Source organism: Solanum tuberosum, unplaced genomic scaffold (assembly GCF_000226075.1).
Source record: "Solanum tuberosum cultivar DM 1-3 516 R44 unplaced genomic scaffold, SolTub_3.0 scf00477, whole genome shotgun sequence".
Lineage (NCBI taxonomy): Eukaryota > Viridiplantae > Streptophyta > Magnoliopsida > Solanales > Solanaceae > Solanum > Solanum tuberosum.
This window is the reverse complement of record NW_006239397.1, coordinates 92,365-105,214: the sequence shown is the minus strand read 5'-3', so window position 1 is coordinate 105,214 and position 12,850 is coordinate 92,365. Positions and strand designations below refer to the sequence as shown.

At 31.7% G+C, this 12,850-nt stretch overlaps 2 protein-coding genes and 1 pseudogene across 2 annotated transcripts; all 3 read right to left on the bottom strand.

The window, feature by feature from the left end:
* Positions 1–4,411: 4,411 nt before the first annotated feature.
* PR-5/319 (pathogenesis-related protein R major form) lies at positions 4,412–5,326 on the bottom strand. The gene has a single exon (XM_006364057.2). It carries the CDS (start codon positions 5,290–5,292, stop codon positions 4,609–4,611), a length of 684 nt encoding a protein of 227 aa, XP_006364119.1. The 5' UTR covers positions 5,293–5,326; the 3' UTR covers positions 4,412–4,608.
* A 2,001-nt stretch (positions 5,327–7,327) lies between these two features.
* Positions 7,328–8,473, bottom strand: PR-5/21 (thaumatin-like protein). The gene has a single exon (XM_006364058.2). The coding sequence runs from the start codon at positions 8,392–8,394 to the stop codon at positions 7,705–7,707; it is 690 nt and encodes a 229-aa protein (XP_006364120.1). The 5' UTR covers positions 8,395–8,473; the 3' UTR covers positions 7,328–7,704.
* Positions 8,474–10,152: 1,679 nt separating this feature from the next.
* Positions 10,153–10,850, bottom strand: LOC102594966 (thaumatin-like protein; annotated as a pseudogene).
* Positions 10,851–12,850: the final 2,000 nt, after the last annotated feature.

The window sequence follows — 12,850 nt, the reverse complement described above, 5'->3', positions numbered from 1 at the left end:
TAATATTAATGGTTCTCCCAACGGAGGGTTAGTGTGGGTGCCAATCACGATGGTCTGGGTCGTGACAAAAAAGTCTTTTCCAAAGTTTGGTATTGTTATAGCAATTTCGATCAAAGTTCGGATATATTTCAGACCATTTTCCCTAATTATTACATGTTTTCGAATAATAAAAAGTAGATGAACTAATTTAACCTAAAAGGAATGATTAATATGCTTATATCAACTTACAAAAAGTTGGATATATCTCTTAATTAAAATGATGATTTTGGTGAAAGAAATTATCATTTTTACCCTATAAAGTTAAAAAATTCAAGACAGGGCGAACTTAGAATTTCTGAAAAAAAAAGTAAACCTAACTCTTTTTTTCGTACGAGAAGTTATAGGTTATAAGAAATATATTATATGTTTAAACTTTGATCGAATTATACAAATCTTAGTCTCATGATGAATGGAACTTGATTAAGCTATGGGAAAAAATTTGAAATCATTTAACATATTGAACTTAAATGTCAAATAAATCGTGAACGAAGTTTAAAATTACATAAGAAACACAAGAAATTAAATTTATGATTAGTTAATAATCAGTTCAAACTTAAACGGGTTGAACATGTTATGCTATCATAAACTGATTTTATCACACCTCTAATCACATGGATCTGAGCCGTGTGTCTTTGGACCTGACAATTCTCTTATACAAAACAACCATTTCATCCCTTTTCAATAACTTCAATAGACAAGTCTTTGATAATCGGTGCGGAGCCAGAAGTCTGAAGTTTAGTGTTTTTAAATTACTGAATTCTAAATTAATAACATTTATATATTTAATTGAGATAAATATAAGATTTGGATCAAAATTATTATTGAGTTTGATCAAATCTACAAATAATCTATACTCTAGCTCCGACTCTGCTTGATGAAACTTTATTTTCTATTAATAATTCAGCATATATATATATATATATATATATATATATACACACACACCTTCTTTATTAGTATTATACATAAAGAACACTGAAAATACAAATTCTAATATCTTTAAAGTAAATATAAGTTAATAAATAAATAAAAAATATTTTGTTAAATTTTAATTAACTTATGTCTTTAACTTTACATTTTTCTCAAGCCCAACACTTTAGCCCAATTATAACAATCCTAAGTCCAAGTCCATCAAAATCTATTTTAGTCTTTACCTACCGTATTTCACATAAAATAGTCACACTTTCTCTTAATTGAATCACTTTGTTCGTGTAATGATAACTCTAGTATTGCTTAATTTCTTAATTGAACCGGCATTAGCTTTTCAATGGATTGTTCATGTACTTGGTGTTTGTGTCTGTCGGAATACGTACGTCCTCAAAAAAAAAATTACTTTCAAACCGAATAAATCAGAAAAACTGAACCAAACTGAACCAAAACCGACAATAGCCAAACCGACGGTTACTTTTTTCATTTGGTTTGGTTTGGTTTTAGAAATTTAAAAAACGAACTAAATTGGCTTGATTTTGATTTTAATCAATAACCGATTCAAACCGAACCACGAACCTAAATTTACAACGATCAAAATTACAGTTTACTAGTAATAATAACTATGAGACCAAAAATACATTATTATTTTTTAATATATATTTTTATCTTTGTTATTGTGACTACAAAGTCCACCTCTCATCTTCCCTTTCGTGCCAAATACGCAATTTGTTTGCGTGGTTAATATTTGCTCCTAACTTCTCTTGACTACTTAATCTAGCCGTCACTATTCACTAATTGTATTTTATTAGGCATGCTAATTTCATTGACTTGGAAATTATTAACTAAGCAAAGAATTATAAGAAATTTGAGTACTAAAATGTAAGAACTAGGGCAAGAAAAATAGGAACATCTTCATATATATTCTTAGATCACAATCAAGAAATTGTGTATTACGATCCTCTTCTCCCATGCAAAGATTTACTTAAAAGGGCAAAAAGATACTTATGAATAATAAGAAGTTACTCTTGTTTACCCAAAAAAAGAAGATACAATTGAATTTATATACGAGATTTAAAGGATGAAAAGTATAGGAGGCTTCGTTGGTGCGAGGTTTCTATTGTCAGTCCAGGTAACTCTTGTATTCAAATTAGTAAATTAGAAATAATAAAAGATGAAAAGAAAAAAAAAGAACTATCTGAATTTCATTGTGTGTTCTTAAAAAATTTAATCCCCTCAAGTACCCGAGGTTGTAGATTAATTCCTCCCAAGATAAAACAAATTATTAACCATTAAAGAAGTAGTGGTACCTCAAACTTCGATAATTTCATCGAACTCAAAAGGACAACAAAACGATATCACACACACAGACACGATCAATTGATTTTGTTTTGTAAGAAATCATATATATATATATAAGAGAACCCTAGGCCCGCCTACGTGGTGCCACCACAAACAAGGATTCCTTTTTAAATTTATTTATTTCCAAAACTTGCCTTCCCCTTTCATGAAACGTTGTGATGTTTATGAAAAGTTGTGACTTTTATGAAGGGTTGCAACTTTAATGAAAAGTTGTGACTTTTATGAAGAGTTGTGGCTTTTATGAAGGGTTGTGACTTTAATGAAAAGTTGTGACTTTTATGAAAGATTGTGACCTTTCTGAAGGATTGTAACTTTTCCAAATAGTTGTGACCTTTCCGATAAAGCACAATAAACATTTGTTGATACTACCCTTTGTTGTCTATAAATAGAGGGATTTCCTCTCATTTTAAAACAACGAAACTTCATAACTTCTTCTTCTTTTTCTTCTGCACAAATAAATATTTGTGTATTTTGCTCCTGTTGAGTGACTTACTACACCATTGTATTTGTATCAATACACTGGTGAGTGTGTTTATGTTATTAATATAGCGCTTTAAGATTTCGGAGGAATGCTTTGCCTTAAGATAAAATGTTATTGAAATTTAGAGTATGTATCAAAAATACAGATATTACTGAATAATCATATGTAAACTTAATAAAAGAGTTCAATCTCGTGCGAAGCACGGGTAAATTTACCTAGTGTATACAAAAGAAGGGAAAAATTCGATGCAGAAAAATGAGAGAAAGTCTTTTTATTTATAACCAACAAATGGTAAAAGTCACAACTTTTTGAAAAACAAAAACATTTCAAAAATGTCACAACTCTTTGAAAAATATACAACCTTTCAAATGGTCACAACCCTTTAGAAAAGACACAACTTTTCATAAATCTCACAACCCTTCGACAAAGTCACAACCCTTCAAGAAAGCTACAACCCTTCATTTTCTATTTACACCTTTAAAACCCAACACATATTACCATGTGTCAAATCTTGACTGGTCTTACTGTATAGCCCGGTTTTTACCCAATAAAAAAATAACACCTCATATTCTTTCATTTTCAATAATACTGAAGTACTTCTCAATGAATTTTTAGCTCAATAGATAGTAGTAATAATGATGTAAACCAAAATTTACATAGAAATTTCAAACATCCTAATTTAGAAGCAGCAATTAAAGAAAATATGTTTCATTCATTTATAAATTTATGGACAAAATTCCATTGGGATGTTGAAACCATCATATGTCGAAGAAATCTTTATTGTTGAATTGGTTTAAAACGTATTCAGCCAAAGTGTTTTGGGGGTGTACCTTAATCTTGACATTCGAGTAGTCCATTGCAATCCCCCGTTTGACATTGACCCTTGCCTAATGTGTTGAAATTGCAATTGGTTCGGCCCCAAATACAAGAGTTTTTAGTTGTGTTTACCTCGATTTTCCATGTTCCACCGTACTCGAGTTGTTTGCGTCTGCTTGCGTTGAGAAGAGATGAGAAGTCATAACATAGAAAAATATGAAGAAGGATTTGAGGAAGCTCATCATATTTGTGACTATCAATGGACTAGATATTTTTTAAGAACGAATAGTCAATAGAGTTTACTCATTGGTCAATTAAAATGGTGCTTAACTTTGTAATAGAGAGGAGAGGAAGACTTTGACTTCATTACTGGGAATTTATAGTAACCTTAAGACGCGTGCTAGGTAGAAAATAGACATAATACATGGCGTGATTAGTGTATGCCACGTAGTTTGCGTGTGTCAATTTGTACACATTCAAAAATTTGGATGTTAGCTAAGACTAAGTTAAATTATACATTTTTATATTATGCCTAGAAAATACTTATAATAAATACACTCTCCGTCCACTTTTATTTGTCCACTATACTTAGATTGTCATCTTTTACTTGTCCAGATTAGAAAACTTAGCCAATACTTGTAATAACTATCGCCCTCCCTCCGGTCTTTATCTCTTACTAGTTACTCCCTCTGTGCACTTTTTACTTATTCGATATTGGCATGGCATTATCTTTAAGAAATAATAGAGTTAGTAACTATTGAATTTGATCGAATCTTAGCTCAGCCATAAAGCTTAATTTTGTTAACAATTTAACATATATATATATATATATATCTTTTTTATTTCATAAAATCAACTGCAGATGAATGCAACAACTTGAACAAGACAACGTCTCACCAGCTCTCTCCTCTTTGTCACACTCTTTTTATTCAATATATATAATATGTAGTTCTTAGTACTATATAGTTCTAATTTTGTAGCCTTCAAGGGCAAAAGACAACCTTGTAATTTGTTCCAGCAGGACATGTAAACAAACTTGTTGGATCATCTTGTGGATAACTATAAGCATCTGGGCATCTTTGTTTGAAAAATCTCGATAAATCAGTAGGACCACATGACCCTGGCCCATTTGTACAACAAAATTCATTCGTCTTGAAAACCGTGCACGGGTTGTTACACCCACCCGGTGTCCGTAATTCGTTTGGACATTGGTCGTTAATAGGTGCGTTGCATAAGAGATTACGACACCCACCGTTGATTGGGCTGAATTCCATAGGAATGTTGAATCCATCGACTAGAGAAATATCGACAAAATCCAAGTTATTGGGCTGATTTAGAGCAAATTCGGCTAAAGTGTTGGGTGGACTACCATAACCTTGACATTCTAACAGCCCATTACAATCTCCCGTCTCGCATTTGCCTCGGCCACTACCATCAAAGTTACAATTGGTTCGGCCCCAAATGCGAGCCTGGATTGTTCCTGGGTTCACATTAAGGTTCCAAGTTTGGCCCGAGTCGAGTCTTCTGCCTCCCCCAGGAGAGGCAGCGGCCCAGACCGGGTAGGTGCACCGATTGGTAATGTCAAAAGTGGCAGCATGAGTGACATATAAATAGTATTGACCAAAATAAAGGAAGACAAAAAGGGGGAAAAACTTGAGGAAATGCATTTTTTTTTGTGTTGTTAAACTTGAGAATGTGTTTATTTTGAGACACAATCTACGGGTTTAAATAGCTAATTTAATGGCCTAGTATGATGAACTTTCATAGATTCTAACTTCTAAGAACCTTTGAAATTTCAAACAACACAATTTTCTTGTGGAAATTTGTGTAATAGTCCTTGATTTATTGAAATTTTAATGTTGGTCCTTTTGTTATCTAGATAGGCTTAGATAGAAATTTCTTTTAGGTGGAAAATATAATTTATCATGAAGACATAGACTCACTATGTGAAAGAGGTAAGAGAGTGTCATCTGCAATTGTAGGTTCGTGTCCTACTAAATCTATCACCCCATCTCTCCACCTGATAGAAGACAGTCGAAGTATCCGGCATTCTGTAGATTTCAATACTTGACTGACTTAACTAGCTTCAATCGAGTTTTCAGAAGTTAATTAAAATGTGCAATGTCGTACCATGTGCTAGTGAATCTTCATAATTTTGACAAATTATTGATTATTAAACATGTATTATGGTAACTTTGTATTGTTGCTCCGATCCGCAATTAAAGATACTATAGGTCTAATAATAATCTAAATATAACATACTTTCTACGTAATGGACTGAAAATACAATTTCTAATTAATTCAAAATTAAATATAATAAGGATCAGAATTAGAATTTACCAATAACTGAGGTATAAAATTCTGATTATCCCTATTTTTGTCCTTGTTATTGTGATTGCAAAGTACATCTCTTGTTTATTTCGTGTCATACACACGGTTTGCGTGAATAACTTTTATTTGTACTTCTTTTAAAATATCTGTTTGTTTGCATGACTAACTTTTATTTGTGATTCTATTGAATCATCTTGCTTCTTGACGTGTTTAATTAGTTATGTATTATATTAAATTTGTATTGTTACTTTGTAATCTGAAGTAATATAAGTCTAGTGTTAATATAAACCTTATATATCTATATATATATATAAAAGCAAAAATACATTTTTTATTGTGATTGCAAAGTCCATCTCTATCGTGCATTTCGTGCCAAATAGGCAATTGTTTTGCGTTGCTAATTTTTATTAGGCCTCCTTATTTCATTGACTTGGAAATTCTTCACTAAGCAAGAATAAGAAATTTGAGTACTTAAATGTAAGAATTAGGGGAAAAATAGGAACATCTTCATACTTTTAGGGCCCATTTAGTCAGGTGAAATGAAATCATTATTATATGAAATCATATAAGATAAAATTGATGTTTTATTTGGACATACAATATAGATTTTTAAGTTATATTTTTTATATAAATTTTAAGAATCACATAGTTTTAATATGAAATTACAATCTATCCCTATTTAGTTTGTAATTACATTAATTTCTGAAAAAGTAAAACAAACCAGATACATAACATGTAGCTCAGATACATTAAAAACTAGCTCAGATACATTAATAAAAATAAACCCGGATACATAATATGTAGCTCGGATACATTATAAAATAATTTAGAATTAGGAGAGAAATAAGGGATTTTAGAAATAGAAGGAAATATTAGAAATAAGGGAAATATAAGACGTGTATTTCAATAATTTTTCCTATTTTGTATGCTTATAAACGTAAAAATCTCATAAATTGTGAAAACTATTGAAATTATCCAAATTATTTATACAATCTTACCAAATAAGCAAAATTTCATTAAAAAAATATATGATACACTATCACAAAGCTATTCTAAAAAAAAAAATACAACATTTATTGATGAGACTTTAGTCCAATAAAAAGATTAAATCGAACATGAGTTGTATTGTACTATTCTTTACTTTGAGCCATTTGTTAGTCAATATGATTAGTAAATATATCATTATGTTCATAGTCCGTAAATATTTCGTCGTGCATTTGCTATTCTCGCAAAAAATTAATTACATAGATATAAAATGGTGAGTATTTTTTATAAAAACATAAACTTGTCGGCAATTTCTATATTTAAATAGCGATAATGATGTAAACCAAACTTACATAGAAATTTCAAACGTATTAAAAGAAGCAACAATTAAAGAAAAAAATATGTCATAGAAATTTCAAACATCTTAAAGAAGCAACAATTAAAGAAGAAAATATGTTTCAACCATTTAATTTAGTCATAATACATAAATATGTTCTTAACTTGAACTCATTTCATCTTTACACCCTTCAACTTTGGGTGTGCACAATCAGACACTTTAACTTGTATAAAATTGAACAATTAGACACATGAGTCTTATGTGACATAATACACATAACACACCACGTAGGATGAAAATTGCTTTGTAGGATGCCACATATAGGACGTGTGTGCACTTTAAGTGTCTACCTATGCACACCCAAAGTTGAAGGACATAAATATGAGTTGGAGTTGAGTTAAAAAAACATATTTATGTATGATGTACGTTACGGACAAAAGACAACTCTATAGGTAGTTCCACTAGGACAAGTGAAGAGACTACTTAAATCATCTGCAGGATAACTAAAAGAAGTTGAACATCTATCCTTAAAGAACCTCGAATAGTTGGTCGGACCACAATTTCCAGACGTGCAACAATATTCGTCCGTCTTGAAAATCGTACAAGGATTGTTGCATCCTCCAGGTGTCCTTAATTCATTTGGACATTGTCCTATGATGTCCGCGGTGCATCTGATCCTAGTAGAGCACTCATCCGCGAACACAGGACTAAATTCCATTGGGACGTTGAAACCCTCAACAAGAGATAAGTCGAAGAAATCATTATTGTTGTATTGGTTTAAAGCGTTTTCAGCCAAAGTGTTTGGGGGTGTATTACTAAAAGTTTGACATTCGAGCAGTCCATTGCAATCCCCCGTTTGGCATTGACTGTGGCCTAATGAGTCAAAATTACAATTGGTTCGACCCCAAATACGACCCTTTTTAGTTGAGCTCGTTGTCATGTCTGGCTCGATTTTCCATGTATCACCATACTCGAGTTGTCGTCCCCCACCGGGGACGGCTGCTGCCCATACCGTGAAGGGACAATTATTTTGTATGTCGATTATTGCGTTTGCTTGTATTGAGATATGAGAAGTTATAATATAGAGGGATATGAAGAAGGATTTGATGAAGCGCATGTTTGCTTTAAGAATAAATGTGATAATAATAACAATGGATTTGTAATTAAGGCTAGCTAAGTGCAATTAGTCAATAGATCAGTTAAGTTATTGGTGACACAAGAAAGAGAGAGAGGGGAGACTTTAATTTTGACTTTATTACAATGAAATTATAAATATATAACGATGCATAATATATAGAAAATTTCTCTCTGTTCATTTTTACTTGTTTATTATTTGAAATATGAATTTTCATTTTTAACATATCAAGAATACTCTCCTTATATTGGTCACGGGATATTACTTCGTAGGACATCCTCTAGAAAAATATACTAGTCATCGAAAAATTGTAAGTGTGTGAACCAGGTAAAAATTTGTAGAAATAAGGGGTAAAAGCAAGAGAATTAGATTCGATGAAACTTTTTTTTTGGCCAAGTCAAAAAAACAAGAACAAATGGGTCGAATATTTAGACCGGTTTTTACCCAATAATACCCCATACTTTCATTTTCAGTAATACTAAAGTTCTCATTGAATTTTATAGCTTAATATATAGGGATAATGATGTAAACCAAATTTACGTTGAAATTTCAAACGTACTAAGAAACAACAACTAAAGAAACAGAATGAGCCATATTTGTCCTTATACTTTCAGAAAAAGGTTATATTAGCCATTCATTATATTTTTTTGGGATTAGGCACAAGTACCCTCCTAGACTATGACCAAAATCCCAGAGACACACCTTAACTAAACTAAGGTCCTATTATCCCCCTGAACTTATTTTTTTTGTAATTTTGTACACCTTTTGTCTTACGTGGCACACTCCGTGACTCCACATAATTGAGGCGCGTGGGAGATATTTGGATGCCACGTAAGCCAAAAAGGTGCACAAAATTACAAAAAAAATGGGTTCAAGGGGGTAATAGGACCTTCGTTTAGTTAAGGTGTGTCTCTGGGATTTTGATCATAGTCTAGGGGGGTACTTGTACATTTTCCCTATTTTTTTATATATTTGCCACTAACAACCAACTTTAGACACATTTGTTCTTGAAATTGTTAAGTCTCATCTCCCCACTTTTATCCTCCTGCATGGCGCCTATGCAATAAGCCTACATGGATTTATATATATTCATTCCACTTAAAATTCTTCCTAGTTTAATTATTATAATTTATACCCAACCATTTAATCCGTAAAACCTACCCCTAGTACTCCTATTTCATTGTCGCAATTCCCACGAAAAAATAACAATTCTTTGGCAAAAAAATAGCAAGGGTTTTTCATATATAATTGGGCCATAGCCTCCAGCTATATATATATATATATATATATAGGCATGCCACCAAGACGCTATATAGGATGATAAAAGAGGGTAGATGAAACTTAACACTCTCAAGGGAGTATATATATATATATATATATAAGGCATGCCACCGAGATGCCATGCAGGATGATAAACAGGGTAGATGAAACTTAACACTCCCAAGGGAATATATATATATAGGCATGCCACCGAGACGCTATGTAGGATGATAAAAGAGGGTAGATGAAACTTAACACTCCCAAGGGAAAAATAAATAAATATATATATATATATAGGCATGCCACCGAGACGCTATGTAGGATGATAAAAGAGGGGAGATGAAACTTAACACTCCCAAAGGAAAATATGTGTCTAAAATTAGATGGTTGAGACAAATATATGACGAAGGTAAATATAACCCTTTTTTTAAAAGTACAAAAACAAATATGACTCTATTCCATACGTTTCATCCATTTAATTTATGGACAAAATACCACTCTATAACTAGTTCCATCGGGACAAACGAAGGTACTACTTGAATCATCCAAAGGCAAATTGTAAGAAGTTGAACATTTATCCTTAAAGAACCTCGAATACTTAGTCGGACCACAATTTCCTGACGTGCAACAATAATCGTCCGTCTTGAAAACAGTACAAGGAGTGTTGCATCCTCCAGGACCCCTTAGTTCATTCAGACATTGTCCTATGATGTCCTCAGTGCATCTGATCCTAACAAGCACTCATCCGCGGACACAGGGCTAAATTCCATAGGGATGTTGAAACCATCAACAAGAGATATGCCCAAAACATCATTATTATTGAATAGGTTCAAGGCGTATACGGCCAAAGTGTTTGGGGGTATACTACTAAAAGATTGACATTCGAGTAGTCCATTGCAATCCCCCGTTTGACATTGACCACGTCCTGATGTGTCAAAATTGCAATTGGTTCGACTCCAAATACGAACCTTTTTAGTTGAGCTTGCGGTTGTGTCTGGCTCAATTTTCCATGTATCACCGTACTCGAGTCGTCGCCCCCCACCGAGGAAGGCTGCTGCCCATACCGTGAAGGGACAATTGTTTTGTAGGTCGATTATTGCGTCTACTAGTATTGAGAGATGAGAAGTCATAATATATACTATATAAAGGGATATGAAGAAAGATTTGATGAAGCTCATGTTTACTTTAAGAATAAATATGATGATAATAACAATGAACGAGGGATCGAATTTGGAAGGACGAATTATAATCAATACTCCATCTGTTCCTATTTATATATTATCATTTTAGATTTCACGTCTCTTAAAAGCCTATATACTCCCTATGTCCATTAAGACTTGTCCACTATTGACTTTGCATGCACACTTCTTAAGAAACTATAAATAGAAGGGTAATTTTACTATATCACCCTTTGAAAAATAATAAATACAATGTCTTGAAAAATGTAATAGAGAAATAACTATAATAATGATAAAAGTAAATTAGGAACTTAGCGTAAATATCCATTGATTTCATACCGTGGACAAGTATTGTTGGACATCCCAAAATAGTATAGTAGACAACTATTATTGGATGGAGGGAGCATAAATTTACCATTATACTCTTATTTAGTGTTCTCTTGAGGTCAAGTTTTAATAAATGAACATAAATTAGTTTATTTTGATTTATTAAATGAGCCAATGAACATGAATAATCATTTAATTTTTCTATATTAGTCAAATTTATATTTTCAAATCTAATAACTCTCAAGGATAAAATACAAAAAAATAATGTTATTTATGTATTGATTTTGTGAAATAATAAATATTTATTTTAAGTAAAAATGACATATAAATAGAAACAGAGAAAGTAGAGTTTACTCATTACTCATTAGTCAATAAATGGTGTGAAAAGGACACAAGAAAGAGAGAGGGAGACTTTTGACTTTATGTACCATGAAATTATAAATATCTAAAGATGCGTAATATATAGAAAATATTATTCTCTCCGTCTCATTTTATGTGAGGTAGTTTGACTCGATACGAAATTTAAGAAAGAAAGGAAGACTTTTAAAACTTGTGGTTCAAAATAAATGATAGAAATTTGTGTGGATGTAAATTATTTCATTAAGGGTAAAATAAACATTTTATAGTTGAATTGTTACTTAATATAGAAATGTGTCATTCTTTTTTAGACTGATTAAAAATGAAAGTAAGTCACATAAATTGGGACAGAGACAGTAGTTACTTTGTTTATTTTTATTTGTCCATTATTTTAATTATATATATTCACTTTACTTGTCATTTTAATATATCAAGAATACTCTCATTATATTATATTGGTGACAAGATATTACTTTGAAGGGCATCCGCTGAAAAAATATATTGGTCTCTGAATTGTTTGCAGGAAAATTAATTGTGAGTGCGTAAACGAGGTAAAAATTTGTGGAAATAGGGGTTAAAAGGAAGTGAGTTAGGTTCGATCAAACTCCTTTTTTTGGGGGGCTAAGTCAAGAAAACAAGAATAAATGGGTTGAATATTTAACTAAGCAAAGAATAAGAAATTTGAGTACGTGTTCAAAATAAGAATAACATATTTACTTTTCTATAATTATCTATTTTGCTTTAAAGAATAGAGAAAAAGTCAGTAAACTCAAAAAAACGCCAAGGAGATGTACATGAAAAGTATGAAACAACTTATCGAGTCATTAACAAAGATGCTTCTATTGGACAATAAAAATGAGATAATCAGTTGAAATTTTGGATCAATCTATCCATTTGATGTTGTTACGGCTTAAAAGTCAACCTTTTTGTAAGGTGCATTTATTAAAAAAAAAAAATACCATAGAGATTAGAGGTTAGTCGATACACCAAATCAACTGATATCTTATAGATTGGCTAGCGGATTAGTAAATTTAAAAATCGATATCCAATACACCAAATCATTAAGCAAAATTATCCATCTGGTCCGTTCGACAAGCGGCCCTACTAAAATGTAAGAATTATGGCAATAAAAATAGGAAGATCTTGACTGACTCTACTGTATAGCTCGGTCTTTACCCAATACAAGAATAACACCTCCAATTATTTCATTTTCAATAATACTAAAGTTCTCAATGAATTTTATAGCTTAATAAATGGAGATAATGATGTAAACCAATCTTACATGGTAGAAATTTCAAACGTTCTAAGAAACAACA